The sequence below is a fragment of the Rattus norvegicus genome, chromosome 13 (genome assembly GCF_021556685.1).
Source record: "Rattus norvegicus strain SHRSP/BbbUtx chromosome 13, alternate assembly SHRSP_T2T, whole genome shotgun sequence".
Lineage (NCBI taxonomy): Eukaryota > Metazoa > Chordata > Mammalia > Rodentia > Muridae > Rattus > Rattus norvegicus.
The window spans coordinates 79,739,982-79,756,205 of record NC_141546.1 but is presented as its reverse complement, the minus strand read 5'-3'; the positions used below and the strand labels follow the sequence as shown (position 1 = coordinate 79,756,205).

At 43.2% G+C, this 16,224-nt stretch overlaps 1 protein-coding gene and 1 long non-coding RNA gene across 5 annotated transcripts in view; one reads left to right on the top strand and one right to left on the bottom strand.

The window, feature by feature from the left end:
• The window catches only part of LOC102546371 (uncharacterized), an 82,510-nt gene extending 73,246 nt beyond the window's left edge, over nucleotides 1–9,264 (top strand). For 2 of the 3 annotated variants that reach the window (XR_015635583.1, XR_015635584.1), the window contains 3 exons: nucleotides 5,001–5,100; nucleotides 5,197–5,380; nucleotides 8,726–9,264. This is a non-coding gene — a long non-coding RNA (uncharacterized LOC102546371). Of the gene's footprint in view, nucleotides 1–5,000; nucleotides 5,101–5,196; nucleotides 5,381–8,725 lie in introns of those variants that run through there. The other variant, XR_015635582.1, reaches the window with a different exon arrangement.
• The window catches only part of Dpt (dermatopontin), a 28,411-nt gene continuing 15,660 nt past the window's right edge, over nucleotides 3,474–16,224 (bottom strand). For both annotated transcript variants that reach the window (NM_001401366.1, NM_001401367.1), the window contains 2 exon segments: nucleotides 3,474–4,572; nucleotides 7,792–7,899. In NM_001401366.1, coding sequence (NP_001388295.1) covers nucleotides 4,506–4,572; nucleotides 7,792–7,899 — 175 coding nt within the window. In that variant the 3' untranslated portion in view covers nucleotides 3,474–4,505.

Below are 16,224 nucleotides of genomic sequence, written 5' to 3'. Positions count from 1 at the left end.
AGATACATACAAAACAAGGCACTACAGTAATGTTTCATTCCAAGGAATAGCATGATTTGTACTTCCGGATTTTTTAATGTATGGTGTACATGCATGTGTGCATGTGTGTTCACATGTGGGTAGGCTCACATGTGCGTGGAGGTCTTAAGTAGGTGTTTTGTCTCTTCTTCTGTTCTTCTCCACTTCAATGAGGCAGGATCTCTTGCTGACCCTAGATCTTGCCCATGCCAGCCTCTGTAGCCAGCTAGTTTGCTCCAGGAATCCTGTTTCTGCCACTCAAGTGCTGGGATTAAAGGCAAGCAGCCACACCTGCACAGCACTTCCTGGGGTTCTAAGAGTCTGAGCTCTTTTCCTCCTACCTGCTAGACAAGCACTTCATGCACAGAGCCACACAGCTCTGCACTGTGCAAACCTCCTATTCAGCCTTTGCCACCGATAGGCATGCATTGGTATGTATGACTTACTGAGCTGAGCTTGAAAGTGTACTATGGCGAGGAAAGCTGGAGGCCGCAGAATGGAGGGCGCGCGTAGTTGGCAAGCTCGGTGGTCTCTCTCGGGTACATTTTACAATTAATAGAGTTTTTGTTGGTCTTCAGATTTAAGCTTATGAAAAGCTGCAAGTCTCATGACAATCATGGCTGTGTGTGAATAGTTTATTATTCCTCACAATGACTTGAACTCAGTCAGGGCTGGTACCTGGAGTCAGGAGCCAAGGCAGAGGCCACGGAGGGGTGCTGCTTATTTACTGGCTTTTTCAACCTGCTTTTGCATAGAACCCTGGACCACAAATATGTCCCCACTCACAATGGGCTGGGCCTTCCCCATCAATCACTAATTAAGAAAATGCCTTTCAGACTTGCTTACAGCTTGATCCTATGGAGGCTTCTTCTCAATTGAGATTCCCTCAGCCTGGGTCAAGTTGACATAAAATCTAGTCAGTATACACACGTTCTGCAAATACCTCTCTTTGCCCCTCCTCATTAACTTCCAGGAAGATACTCAGGTTCAAGTCCTTAACAGTGTGGTTTCAATAAACAGAACTAAGCTGAACTAATTTAAATAAAATGGAGAGGAAACTTTATAAGGAAAGCGAATGCAGTTAGTCTACTCTGTGGACCACCATGACGTGAATAACCACATCAGTATGGACGTCACTGAACAATATTTTGCTTGGTGAGTAAGAGAAGATACTACGTAGGCTTGGAGTTAGACCCCAGGAAAAATCCTTGAACAAGAATCTATGCAGAAGACAGACAGGTCTACAATTCTACATCTCGCTTACTTTCTTTTACTTCTTTTTGTAATTCCTTCATTAGAGTGCATTCTTCTGGAGGCATTAAGGAAAGGCTGATACTCAATATTCGTTTCTACCTTTACTAGCATTTTTTTTTACTGCACAAATAAACAAGTTACCCACTTTGTTACATTCCCTGCATGCATCTGGAATACTTCTGGTACGGCATTTACTGGGGTCTTCAATGTCAATCATTATCTGATTGCATTTAATTTTCCTAACGAGCCCATAATGCAAATATTATTATCTCTATAGATAAAGAAATGGAATCAAGAAAGGTGGGTGATTTGCCCAAGACTCTGATGCTGGGAAGTGACAGAGTCAGGGTGACAGCCATAGCCCTCAGCGTTTCTGCTTGTTCAGTGATGCTGGACTCAGCTTCCAGCTTCCCCTTTCTGCCTCACTGGCCTGCTTTGACTATTATTTCCCCAGCACACAGATGTCCTGCCAAGTGGGAATCTCGTGTCTCTTCTGCTGCTCACTGTGTTCTAATTGGCAGCATCTTGTGAGGTTTCTGGGAAAGGGATTCTCTCGTCATTGACCATGGGAAAACATGGCTTTGGAGATTTGTCTAATCTTATAAAGCTCTGTTCTGCCAGATTCTGGCATAGGACCTATGTCTTCAGCCATAGTGCCAGGCTGTTTCCCCAGGAGAAAATGCCTCAGGAATCCCTTTATCAACCATATGGCAAAGATTTCAGAAGATTCTGGAACTTCGAGAAATGTAACAATCACCTAGATCAGCAGTTCTCAACTTACCGGTCATGACATTTTGGGGATTCTAACAACCTTTCACAGGGGCCACCTAAGGCCATTGGAAAACAAATATTTATTTACATTACAATCATAACACTAGCAAAATTACGGTTATGGGATAGCAATAAAAATAATGTTGTGGTTGGGGGTCACCACAACATGAGGAACTGTAATAAAGGGTCACAGCACTGGGAAGACGGAGAACCACTGATAGATTCCTAGATAAATGACTTCATTTTAGACCGCTGGCTAGAAAATGCAGGTTTCATGTCCAAGACAGTAGAGAAGGTTAGTAGAAAGAACGGAGCAATGAGACCTAAGACTCCTTGTCAGGTCTGGGACTTGTTCCTTACTTGGAGTTTCAGCTCTTGCTGACTGACAGATAATAAGAAACGCAAATGATCCATATCCAGACCAAACTGACGATGTCTTTCCTGGCATGATCCTTGGCTTGGACACAAAGGGATTTTTTTTGTAGAAGCCCCTTTTATTCCATCTGGCACAGGCTCCTATTACTGGACGGCCTTCTGTTCTTTCCTTGACTTGTGCTTTTCACAGTCGCCTGACAGCTCCGTCAGCCACAGGCCTCTCCACCCCACATCCCATCCTCCTACCAACTCTTGTTGCTACCACGGATGTGGCTATGGAGTGAACCAATCTGCACTGTTTGTCTCCCTTCCTGCTGGGCTCCACATGAACCCAACTAAGGCCATTTCCTGGTTGTCATCCTGCACCAGCACTGCAATTGCTAAAATATTAATGGCACCCTCTGTGAAAAATGACACCAGGAAGCTTCTCATTATAAATTAAAACTGCAGAGAAGCAGAAGCAAGGAAATAACAAAACTCAGCAGAAAGACCTCATCAAAGAGTTCTTAAGAATTAAGACAAAGAAGTCCATCTTCGGTTCTGTCTTGCCCATCCCAAAGCTGGGAGCTCACTGAGGGAAATGTAGCCACTGTTGATGGAAATGTGCTATTTCGCCACCTACCTGGGGTATATACAAAGTGTCCCCACTGGGGATTTGCCCATCTGGCACCTTTTCTGGGCCTATCCAGGAGAAGATGAGGGAAGGGTAGCAGAGTTGAGAAAAGAACAAGTGATATAGGTAAAGGAAGTATGAGTTCCCTATGGCTACAATTTCAGGAGACATATCGGGTCATGTGATATATTGGGTAAAGCAGCTAGATTTAAAGCCAAAGAAACACAGTTCCATCCTTTGTCTGATCTTTAGGTGACCACTTGCCACTTGGTGACCACTTGCCACTTTGTGTTCTAATAGTCAGATTCCTCCAATCACCACACATGGCTCCCTCACCATTGTCTTCAAGCCTTCTCCCAATCACAGTGTGACCGTGTGTTTTCAGAGTGAGTTCATGGATGATCAAAAGGGGAGCGTAGGGGACACAAATTGGCCTTTGATATCTATAGCACAGTGAATATTGTTACCTTTATTTTTTTTTTAAAGAAGAAGGTACAAATGGCTAGGGACATATTACAGGGGGAGGAAAGATGGTGTTATCTCTGCAGAATACACTTTCATGCTCCACGGGAAAGGGAGGAGGAACCTCAGGACCAATCTAGAGACGTGTAAGCAACATCTCTGTGGCTTCTGGGGATATGGCCGAACACCGGATGTGTCTCAAACTGTGGATAACCCAAGATCCCTTCTTCCCTTGCCACTCCTGTCTACCCAGGTTCCCAATCTGAGTCCTATCCACTTTTCTTTCTTTCTCTGTTTCTGTCTTGAGACTGATTCCCACAAGTTTTCCTGGCCCTCATATTCATTCTCATTGTTGGGTCTACTGACATATGTCTTTGAATCAAGGAAGTTCTTTCAGCCTAAAATCTTTCAGCTAGGTCCTCAAGCCCCCCTCCCACTCCCCCTTTCACCTCCAAGTCCCCTCTCTTCTGAAGCACATAGATCTTCACTGGAACTTCTAAGTGTATGTGGCTCTTGTGGAAGGAGAGAGTAGGTACATGTTCCCTCAAGACAGAGAGTGCTCCCACCACCCCAGGTGAGATCTCTGGGTGTTGTCATTCAAACAGGCTTAGCTATAGAGAACCTTTATCCCCACCTCTCTCAAGCGCCTCCCCCTCCCCCTCCAAGTTTATTAAGCTGAATCTGAAGCTGAGTTAATAGTGCGAGCCCAGCAAGGCTGGGACAGGTGCTCTGGGCAGCAGGCTGTAAGCTGTACATGTGCTATGCAAGGAAACTGTCATCAGCAACTGGAGATGCTTGTTTCGGAATGTGTTGAAAGGGAGAAACAAGGCTTAATTGTGGGTTTATTTATACGTGTGATCGTGGTGACAAAGGCCTAGGCAGCTGACACTATAGCTCCCATCCCAGGGAAGAGAGCAAAAAAAAAGTGCAGTTGTTCTAATTAATATTAGCAGATGTGATATGACACCCTCAGGACCCTTGCCCTTCACCCGGACTTCTGTACGTGGCGAATCTAAACGTTTTCGAATTCACAGTCATAGTCAGTCATCCGGCACATTATGAACTTCCACTGGCGATCCCTGTAGGAGGAGAGCCAAAAGAGGAAAGTTAGAGAGTGTAGAAAGATGGCTCCTGGGGAAAAGCACTGCTGGGCTTTGGCAGGATTTGGAGCTGTGGGGATTCTCACCTTGAACTCAGAAGACTTTGATAAAGTCCCCAGAGAACTGATGAATCTGTAAGGTTAGATTGCCCGTTGCTGGTTATAGGGCACATGGAGGAATAGGCTTAGTGTGATAAGACTTGCTTTAAAGGATTACCAGTGAAAGGTGATGATGTCAGATTTTGAGGGTGCTGGACTCAAAAATTGGTCTTTCTCTTGTACTATGCTGTGTCCCTTGCCAAGTGTCCTTAATGCCACCGGGGGAATACAACTGTCATGCTCTTGGCCTTAACCCGATAAAGTGTGGTACTACTTTATCCATATTCAACTGAGCATTTTCTTCCACAGCACGGTCCTTCCTCCTCCTTCTCTTTGAACCTGACAGGCTTATTCCTGAGTCTTAAACACCGATGGCTGACAGCGCTGGCATCCAGTTTCTGAATGGGAAGTATGTGGGGATGACCATGCTATTCTGAGTGGGGGGAAGGGGATGGTGAGCAAATAGGTCAAGGCCGGCTTTCTCATTCTGAGCCTGTTTTTCCAGCTTGTCCTATGCAGTGCATTCCCTGGAACATCTTTAAGGAATGAGTTGTGTATTGATATTCGTTCCTGTAAAGTCATCCACAGCGGATATGGTTTACTTGAGAGGATTAGCACACCAGTGCTGTGCGTTTTCCAAGTGAATTTAATGACCACAGCTAAGACCCGTGCATCTACGCATGAAGACGGTAAGAACGAGCCTGTGGCCAGGCATCTGTGATGGAGGTTTGAGAGGCAGTGAATGGAAACTGAGAAAAATTTAGACTTGATCCTGAAAGAATCAAGGGGACTAGCCAGGTTCTGTTTCCCATGACAGACAGTAGCTTTCAACTAGGGGCTAAGTGACTCCATGATATATTTGGCAATGACTGCAAAGAGTTTTGCCTGTCACCCCGAAGGGAGATAGATACCAGTGGCACTTGGTGGATGAGGCTAACACCTAGAATCACTGGACAGGCTCTTGCAACAGAGAATTATCTGGCCCCAGGGTAAGAAACCATTCCAGGAGGGGACATACACAAGTGAGTTTTGTATGGAAGGGAAGGGAAGGGAAGGGAAGGGAAGTCCTTGCTCTGATGGTATTTGTCCAGTGGGATTGGGGGTGAGCACCCCATCTTCGACAGAAATAAAGAGACTAAAACTGTGGATTTCCAAACCACTAATTGCATCAAAACTACATGGGCCTGCTAATTTTATGTATGCTACTTTTATTTTTATCTGGAGGGAGACAGAAGTCATTTTAAAATAATTCAGAGACACTATACCTCTGTCTTCAGTGGTTCTGTACAATTTATGTAGCTAATCATTGCCAAGTCAGACAGAATCAGCCATTTTAACTGCCAAAAAATATTTATTTAGCACCAATTTTAAGTGATAGTCATTCATTCTTTACAGTTTCCATTTTTTTGTTATATTTTTAACCAGAAAACTCAGAACCAATGTCCCCTTTAACCCGGGAATCTTTAGGAACACTTGATCTGGGCACAAAGTTTTCTGAACTTTGGCAGACACTTTGGTATTCAATGACATTGGATTTCTATACTCTGTGAGTTCTTGGGTCTCTCTCTTCTTAAATATTTTCACTGTGTGGTATACCACTCAGTTGTTCCCCTCATTAGGATGTATTTATCCAACCACAGCTTTTAGAAAACAGGTAACTAAGTAAGTTAAAACCCCATCTCAAACAGAAACAGGCTACATATGAAACTGAGATGTTCTGTAGAGAAACCAGAATCTTGGGACCTAGAACCTGGTACATACAATGTGCTCATCCAGAGCTTTTTTTGTGCCTTTAAGCTTTGTGTTTCTTAATAAATAAGTTAACTGCAGCTAAGTGAGATGCAACTTCATTTGGAAGCCTGTACACAAAAGGAAACGGCACTCAAGTTGCTCAGAGTCTGTTAGCAACTGAGGTTTTACTTTCTGTTTTATTTGGTTTGCAAAACATGTGGGGGTAATCTTCCTGGAATTAATTTTTGTGTGACATTATTATCACTGGATTAAAGTTAGTCAAATCATCTCTTAACTTTTGAACTTCTCTATAGTTTCCCATGAATTAATAGAATAACCACAAGATCCCCAATGATGATCATGTCTACAGGAATTTTTGAGTCTTGTTTTCTTATGGTTTTAACCTACTCTAGAGAGGCCTACAAAGGAATGCTGGGAGGAGCAGGGGCGAGGTGCAAGTGAGTGCTGTTTTTCTTAAGTTATTTAGATGTCTTTTCCCTTAAGGATTCTGACTTCATCACGTAATGGTTCCCCCCGTTTCATTTTTAGTTGTGATTAGTTAGACACTGTGGTCTGCATGTTAACATCTGTTATGAAATCTGTGTGCTGCAAACTAATGTCCAATGTAATCATAGCACTAAGTAGTACTAAGAGGTAAGGGTTGGGAGCTGATTATATCAAAAATATGCTGTCCTCAGGAATGGTTTTAGTGCCTTTGGAACTAGGTTCAGTTCAGCTGTGTGGGGACACAGTGAGATGGTCTGTCTTCGAAGCAAAGATCAGTCCTCACTACATATCTCCTGCTACCTTGATCTTGAAGTTCCCAGTCTCTGGGACAGTAGATTTCTGAGTTTTATAAGTTGTCTAGTCTGTGTTATGCCAGACTGAATGTATGGAGAGAATGGATTTTGTGTGTTCTTCCTTGTGAAAACCTCCTCTTCCTTTCTTCCTTCCTACAATTCTAAGTGGGGAACACACACAGGTAACAGGACTAGAAGGGCTCCAATTTGAGAGTGAATACCCTTCCAGCCATCTCAACCTTTCCTTGTCATGTCAATCGGTGTCTGAGTTTGACTGCAAAAATTGTTTCGAACATCAAGGAATGCCCATGCCAAGTTCAAGGCTGCTGTTGTACTCGAGTAGGTTGGTGTCTGTCCTTCTTGTGGAGGTCACACTGCCTTGTTAGGCAAGTTTCCAAGAATTCTCACTTCTCACTGGATCCTGCCACCTAACCAAACCCACAGCCAATCCTTGACTGAGTGGAAAGATAGACTATTGGGGTATCAGGTCCACAGTCAGGGCCCCAGCAAGCAGTGAATGCACACAGTCGCTAGCCCTGAGGTCACCGGACAGGGGTTGGCCCTCTCACCTTTCCACTGCAGAGAAAGTGGTTGTTGCTCCTCTCATATAGAAATCATAGTCATAGGAAATCATGTCCATGTCTTCGCCGTAGTGGCCTGGGTACTCGGTTGTCATCCTGTGGAGAGAGAACAAAGGGTTGGAGCAGATGGAAGGTCAACGTGAAGGGGATCTTGGGAAATTGCATCTGAAGTTCGGTGGTTTCTGCCAAGCCACAGTGATAGAGATCTTCTTCCATTTCTCTACTTCCTTTTCCTCGCCATTGAATTATACACTGAGCATGTGCAGCAGCAGCAGCTACAACTGTAGCTGTCACATGTGCAGAAGCCTCTCCCTGTCTTTGAATTATTTGAATTATTTGTATTTGAATTGTTATATGCTGAATTGTTTCCATCCTATTCAAGTCAGCCAGGGTGCTGTGTCAAATCAGATCATGACTCATTGTTAGATCATAAAATCGATTGAACTGACTATGACTAGGTTTATACTGATTGTCAATTTGAAAGGGTCTAGAATCGTCTTGGAGAGATGTTTTTTTCTAGATTGTGCTAACTGAGACTAAATGTAGACAGAACTATGGTGTGGTATTTTGAATAGGTTTAGCCTTCATAGACTAATGGTTTTAAATGCTTGACCCATGGGGAATGGCACTATTAGGAGGTGTAGCCTTGCTGGAGAAAGTGTGTCACTGTGGGGGTGGGTTGTCAGGTCTCCTATGCTCAGGCACTGCCCGGTGTGGAATCTAGTCTCCTCCTGGCTGCCTGCAGAAGTCAGTCTCCCTCTACTGTTTGCAGGTTAAGATGTAGAACTCTTGACTCCTCCAGTACCATGCCTGCTTGCACTCTGCCATGTTTGCCGATGATAATAGACTGAATCTCTGAAACTGTAAGCCACGCCCAATTTGCCTTTAGAAGTGTTGCCTTGATCCTGGTATCTCTTCACAGCAATGGGACCTTAACTAAGACACACGGTCTGGGGTCTTGCACTAAATTTCATCGTGAAAGCTAGTCAAACATCAGTGATCGCCACTCATTGCTTTGTGACTGGAGACAATCTAGAGCTGTATTCATTTCCAGATGCCACGACTTCTCTGTCATGATGGACTGCACCCTTAAACTGTGAGCAAAAAAATAAATCTTCCCTTCCTTAAGTTGCTCTTGTCATAGCACTGAGAAAATATAAACATAACAGGTTAAAAGAGAATGAAACAGAGCAAAAAATATCAGTTAAAATGGTACCCTGCTTTCAATAGAGTTTGTGCATGAAAACTTTATTTAAATGTATGTATGCATTGATTATGTGCACATATTTAGTGATAGTTTAACACATATTTCTTATCATAACTGGCAAGAGTAAATGTGTTTAAAATATCTAGGTAAAATGTGAGCTCCACAAAGGTACAGTTCTATATGTCCACAATGATATCTCCTGTAGCCGAAACAGATCCTGCTACATGGCAAATAAATATTTCTGAATAAACAAATGGCTTTGTGATTTAATTGGTTCCCCAACCTATAAAAAATAAAGCTGTCTTATACATTTCATTGCAACTAGTGAAAGTATGTGTGATAAAATGATATAAGGCAGGTGTGGAATCATTCAACAGGTTTACCCTCCTCCACCAGCATTGCCCCTTCTACTCCCTTTTGTCATTCTTCCTTCTTTATTCTCAAAGACTGAGTCAATTTGGGGACAAATTTATAATCCCCTGGATCTCATAAAGATTTGCCACTGGGATTCTTCAAGACCAAAATAGGTCCATTCAAGATTTAAAAAAAAAAAAAAAGCACTAATGTCTTTCCCTAGACAGGCCTCATCTAGCCTAAGCCAGCCTTGAATTCACTATGTAGCTAGGATAACTTTCAACTCCAGATTCTTTCGCCTTCTCCTCCCAAGGACCAAGATTACGTGATGTACCAGCACTTCTGGACCACATCTGTATCCTCAAGGCTGCTCAGGAAGCAGCTACTTTGTGAGTGCCAGGAATCCCATTTGATTGGAGTGTACTAGGTCAGAGTGCGGACCAGTGGTCTTTCTCAAGGTTGTGAGATTTAAAAAAAAAATCCTGATTTATGATTTATAAGGGCTGATGGGAGGTTCTACAGGAATGGTTAGATGCAGCAGGACCTAGGTTTAGGAATCTAAATTTTCTCTTCGGGCTTTTCTTAGTCATTCCTTTGCCTGAACAACTCCTGCCCTTTTTGATTTCTTTCTTTTGAAGGAATCACCAGGCCATCTTAGATTCTAAGCCCAACCTCATAGTTTCATGCATTTTTAATTGATATATTTGTGAAGGGAAAATTTAAATCTCTTTTGGGCTTGTAAGGAGACTGGGAAACAGTACTTCCTTTGTCTAACAACAACAGCAGCAGCAGCAGCAGCAGCAACAACAACAACAGCAACAACTCCAGCTAAGTGCTTCAGAAAGGGACCTAATCGGGCCTCAGCTGGATCCCCCTGGCTTGTGATCTGAAGATTCAGTGACAGTTGCTGTGTGACAGTTTATCCAGAGGGGGAGGAGGACTGTTGAGAACAAACATAATGTAAGTAGGATTTTTGAGTGTGTTTTCTCCATTTCATAAAGCATTCTAGAATTTTGAAAAGCTGCATTTAGACACAATGTATCAACTTCATTACCAGAAATTTTAATTCTTCTCCAGCAATGTCTGTACTCAGCACTGTTGTGTTAGGCTACACCCAATTGCCCAAACTAGTTGACTGTTGTTTCTATCAACCCTCTGCCCTGCCTGCAGATCAATTGCATAATTAAAAACATTTGGAATAAAGTGGTAAAGAAAAATTTGCATCTAAAATCAACATCAATAAGGCTTAGGTTCCAGAGGGGCAAACAGTTCTCTAATGGTTTCTCTGGTGAGGATTCTTATTCATTTAGTGAACAGATGGGGGCCTTCTGCTCCGTGGACAGGTTTCTAGAAAGTTTCTCTCTGTGGCAGCAGTCAGCTGTCCCGTGAATTTATAGACTTCCCCAGAGAAGGTGAGGTGTCTACCATTGGTATTGGTCCAAATTAGTTTTAGTTTTGATTTTTGGTTGTGTTTTGTTTAGTTTTCATCATAAAAACAGGAGGTCAGGCTTAGACTTTCTTCCCAAACCTTGGATTAAGGGAAATGGTGAAGGAGACTGGAAACTAAAAGTACAGAAGCAGATATGATCTCAGTCATTGACAAAATGTGAGCCTTCCCAACACCACCGGCAGCAAGGGTTTCTGTTTCAATTTAGTCTAGGATCCCATATTTTTAGTCCAATAGATACATGTCTATTTATGTCTTTATGATATCACACACACATGCACACAGACACACACACACACACACATACGCACATGCACACACACATACACACACATACACACACGCATACACACACATACACATACACACATACACACACATACACACACATACACATACACACACATATGCATACACACACACACATACACACACATACGCATACACACACACACGCATACACACACATACACACACATACACATACACACATACACACATATACCCACACACACACATGCATACACACACATACACATACACACATACACACACATACCCACACACACACATGCATACACACACATATGCATACACACACATACACACACATACACACATACACATACACACACATACACACACATACACACACATACACACACATACACATACACATGCACACAAACACACACACACACACACACACACACACACACACACACAATGCTTTAATAAATAAAAGCCCTAATAATAGTTCGTCAAGAAAATAAAAGTCTTTAAACTTAGAGAGTTAAAACTGAGACAAAGTTTACATACTTTTCAGAAAGTCAAGAGAGGCGAAAGGAAACTGGATGCTAATGCTTTATTGCACATGGTGTTGTCTTTCTTGAAGATAAAAGAGGTAAAATTCAGTATTGTTTCAGCTTTCTTGTGAATTACTATGCAGTTTCAGACAGCATAAAGCAAAGTCCTTCATACAGAGCATTGCCACACATTTCTAGCCCAGTTAAAATAATCAAGTAAGCCCGTGGCTTGACAGGAAGAAGGGAAAGACAGTATATTAAAGAAATTTTAAAGTATTTCTGAGAAATATAGGGGACACATTTACATTCTTTTCATCAAAAAAAAAACCCCACTGTGTTTATGTGTAGTCACGTGTGTGTTTGTGTGTCCACATGCACGTATGTATACTTATTTTCCATCCCACTTTCAAAAAGTATCTATTGGGCACAGTTTCTCACCTCTTGTTCCAAAGCTTAGAGAACTGGAAAATTTAAGATTTGTATAACTTCTTGTATCAGACAGGGATGACCAAGATGGAAATAACTTAAATAATATCTTAGTTATGAGCAGCCAAAGATGAGCTTGAACTGAAGGAAGGTTGACACGGGACTTTATCCTCTGTGATATGTGAGTTATGGATATGGTCAGCAGCCACAACTGGATTCAGTGAACAGTTGCTGGGTGTGTCACGGGCTGTCAGGGATGGAGATCTCTGAAGCATCATCGGTGCACAGCACATACACGGCTTTTCTGAGTTACCGTTACAGAGCATAGAAGAGGCACCAAGCAAGTGTAGACTTGATGTGCCAAGATTGGCTTACAAATTACATTTCAGGCAAAAAGGATAACTTTCTGACAGGTAAGTCAGTGGGGACTTTCTTAAATATCCCTGTCACTTCTTCAGGATCAAGCTTCGTGTATAATGCCTTCCCTGTCACACTGTAAGAAATGAGGACACTTCCGGGTAGATGACTTTGTTAGTGCCCTAGCATGCCTAATCCGTACGACGTCACAACTTGTTTGAGCTAGTTTTGCAAAGACAGAATGAGAAGACACTGTTGAGGCTTGGCCTTTTTGCTATGTGTTGTGATGCTCGATACTGGCCTCCAAGGCCTGGTTGCCCCAGGGATGAGAGAATCTGCATGCACACAAAGTAATGCTACATGACTTTGCTTCTTAATTTAAAACTACTGGTTGGATAAAGATGTCTACAGTCTAACGCTGAGCAGAAGAGAGGAAGATGGAGTCTCAATTCCCTGGCTGGGTGTCTGAGGAGGACCACGAGGAGAGAGAGAAGAAGGTGGAGAGAGGAGAAGACACCATGGAGTAGGTGAGACATGAACGTCTGGCCATGAGAGCGGCCAATAGGAGTTAAGAGCAGCCCAGAGGGAACACGGTAAGTAGTAACTTGGGGTTATTGATAAGGAAGTAGACATAATAACATAAAGGGTAGATATCTGCCCAGCTCTACTGCTCAAAGGCTTATTATAAATATAAAGGTTGTATGTCTTTTATCTGAGAACTGAAGATCAAAGGTGAGGTAGAAACCCTCAATTAAGATTAAATATTCACTACAGTAAAACCCAAATGGACTTATATATCAAAAAATAAATACAAAAAGACACAAGCAAAGAAGCAGGTGTCTTGGTCCCTCCCTTGAGAGCTGGGCACGGGCCAAATAGGACCACATGCCATGTCCCCTACAGTCGCACAAGTGCCCTTCTCCGTGTAGACAGACTGAATTCTGGGAACTTGAGCTGTGACAGGGGAGATAAAATGTTAGTGTCTATCCTCTGTGGCATTTGGGGGTTTATATTTCAAACGGTTCAGATATGTATCACCACATAGCGGAAGCATAGTTCCCAGGATGTCCGTGACTTAAATTAGAAGAGGAAAGTCCCTGAACTTTTTTCAAATTGCAGTTTTGGAAATGAGCCCCGAGCTCTTGCTTCAAGCCCAGGGCTGGTCGGCAGTGGCCACATTTTATTTTGATTACTGTTGACAGTCATCAGCCTGGCTACCCTAAGCTGTATATCAGCAAGGACAGTTTCACCTCTAACGTCTCCCTTCCTCTAAATAAAGCAAATGCTTCCCCTTTCCTTCTGCCATTAGATGTCTGCCGTGTTGCTGCCTAACGTTTGATCTGCATTGTTCTTATTTTCTTCCTGTGATAAAGGTTGTACACTATACACATGAGATCTGGAGGTGCCTGGACCTCTCTGAGTCGAGCTCACTCTTTTGAAGAGTGTTACAACTTTTATATCTGGGTTCTCTATGAGCACGATATTGCTAAATAAAGCCATGTAATGGTCACAGTTTAGAACTTACCCTAAACCTTTCTCTTTTTTTCACATTTAGTAACTGATGGGTTAAATGAATGAAAAACTGAAGGGTGGCTTCTAGAATCCTGGGGATAGAAGTGGACTTAGTCTGTGATTGACAGGCTTGCTCCGTTCTGAGTAGCTCACCGCTTGGGTGATCCTCAAGACAATCCTCAAGACAATCAGACACATCTCTGAAGTGTCTGCTTTTGAAGTCTGAACAAGACAGAGGTATCTCCTCTTTGTGGGCAGCCAATAGACGTCAACTTTATGAACAGGGCTCAGTAACTGCGACAGCCGCTCCAGCTGAGGAAAAGGACACTTGATTCTGCTTAGGCTCAGAGGAGCTGTGGTCCTACAGAATGAGTGCACGCAGGGCAGGGTGATGGTCGCTTGTGAAGGATGGGAACAACACATGCACCGTGTGCACTCTTCTAAACGGTAACGCCCAGATTAGTTTTCTCAAGATATACTGTCTTCCATCCCTGCAAAAATAGCTCCTAGTTTGCTCAGAGCAGTGTGGACAGGTCCTCTTTTCATCGAGTCTCTGGGAAATGTGCTACAGGATACCAGCCAGCCAGGGCAGGGTGACAGACTCCCTGATGGAAGGCCTATGAGCTCATTCCCGACTCGAATAGAGCATTACAGGAACGGTCTTGCCAACAAACTTCGTCTGGTGTTAAAATCTGGACAACAGGGCCCAACCTCACAAAGATTTTCTTTGACTGGATTATTCACAGTGGAAAAGAAGAGACAAATGTTCTCTTCAACTGACTTTTGTTGTGAACTAGAAATATCCAGGAATTAAGCAAAGCTACTCTCTGCCTTCTGAACTGGACACGGGGTGGGTGTGTGCATCTGAGGGGACAGTGGTAGAGAATGCTGAGTTTGATTATCACAGGAAGCCAGTGACATTGAAAGGCAGTGTAAAGGTCATTTAAACAGGTGACCATATCCAAACAGTTCATTCTATAAACCCACTGAACAGTCATAGATCCAGAGAAGAGTCATTTAGACAAAACAACAAACAAACACATTACTAAGTTCAAACCCCTCTCTTCCAGGATGCGGATGCTTGGTTTCCATCCAGCTGGCCGACTGACTGGGATGTGGCCTGGAGGAACAGGAGCTGTTTGAGGACAGGGGATGAGGGAAAAGATCTCTGAAGGCTTGTTTGCCGCTCCTTTGGTGACACGTGTTGGTTGTTAACAGACCACTAGGCTATGAATTTGGACTCTTCCAGCTAAATAAATATGCGTTACATTTACATACCCATCTAGTCCAGTGGGAACCGATTAGTAACGTCATGTCTGCATCAGACAGGAATTCACTTTCTCGCCAGGTTTCAGTGATGCGGTGATATCCTGAGAGACATCCCGCTGAAATCAGAACAGCACCTTGGTTCCCACCAAACAAATAAATCCCACATGCATCTGGGAGTTGGTGATGGTTTTTTCCTATCCAAGAATGATGAGATTTCTGAGTCTCTAAATGCTTGAAAATACAGACATGCTAGACATTCACTTGACAAGCTTTGCATGTATCTTGCAGAGAGATTTTCAATGTAGAAGAGGGAGCAGGCTACGTGTGGTGGCGCACGCCTGTAATCTCAGCACAAAGGCGGGAAATGTTTGCTGAAAGTTTGAAGAAATCCTGATCTACGAAGGCAGTTCCAGACCAGCCAAGGATACACTGAGCTTGTGTCAGACAAACACGTAGGACTGGGGAGGTGTCTCAGGGATTAAAAGCACCTACTGCTCTTGCAGAGGACCAAAGTTCAATTCTCAGCACCCACATAGGGTAGCTTTCAACCTCCTATAACTCTACATCTAAGTCACCTAATGGTCTCCTCAGGATTCCATGATGCCTGGACACACAGACATATACACACACACAGAAAAGACACACATACACAGATACACACAAAGACACACAGACACACATACACACACAGACACACAGACAGACACACACAGACACACAGACAGACACACACAGACATACACAGATACACATACACACACAGACACACAGACAGATACACACAGAGACACACACACAGACACACAGACACACACAGACATACACATAGACACATACAGACACACACACAGACACACACACATACACACACAGACACACACAGACATACACACAGACACAGACACAGACACACACACACACACACACACACACACACACACACACACACACACACACACACACACGGAAAGGTCCATCTTTTCTTGTGTCTAGTTCCACCATTTAATTCAAGTCAGCTAAAGTGATGTCAGAGAAGGTACCAA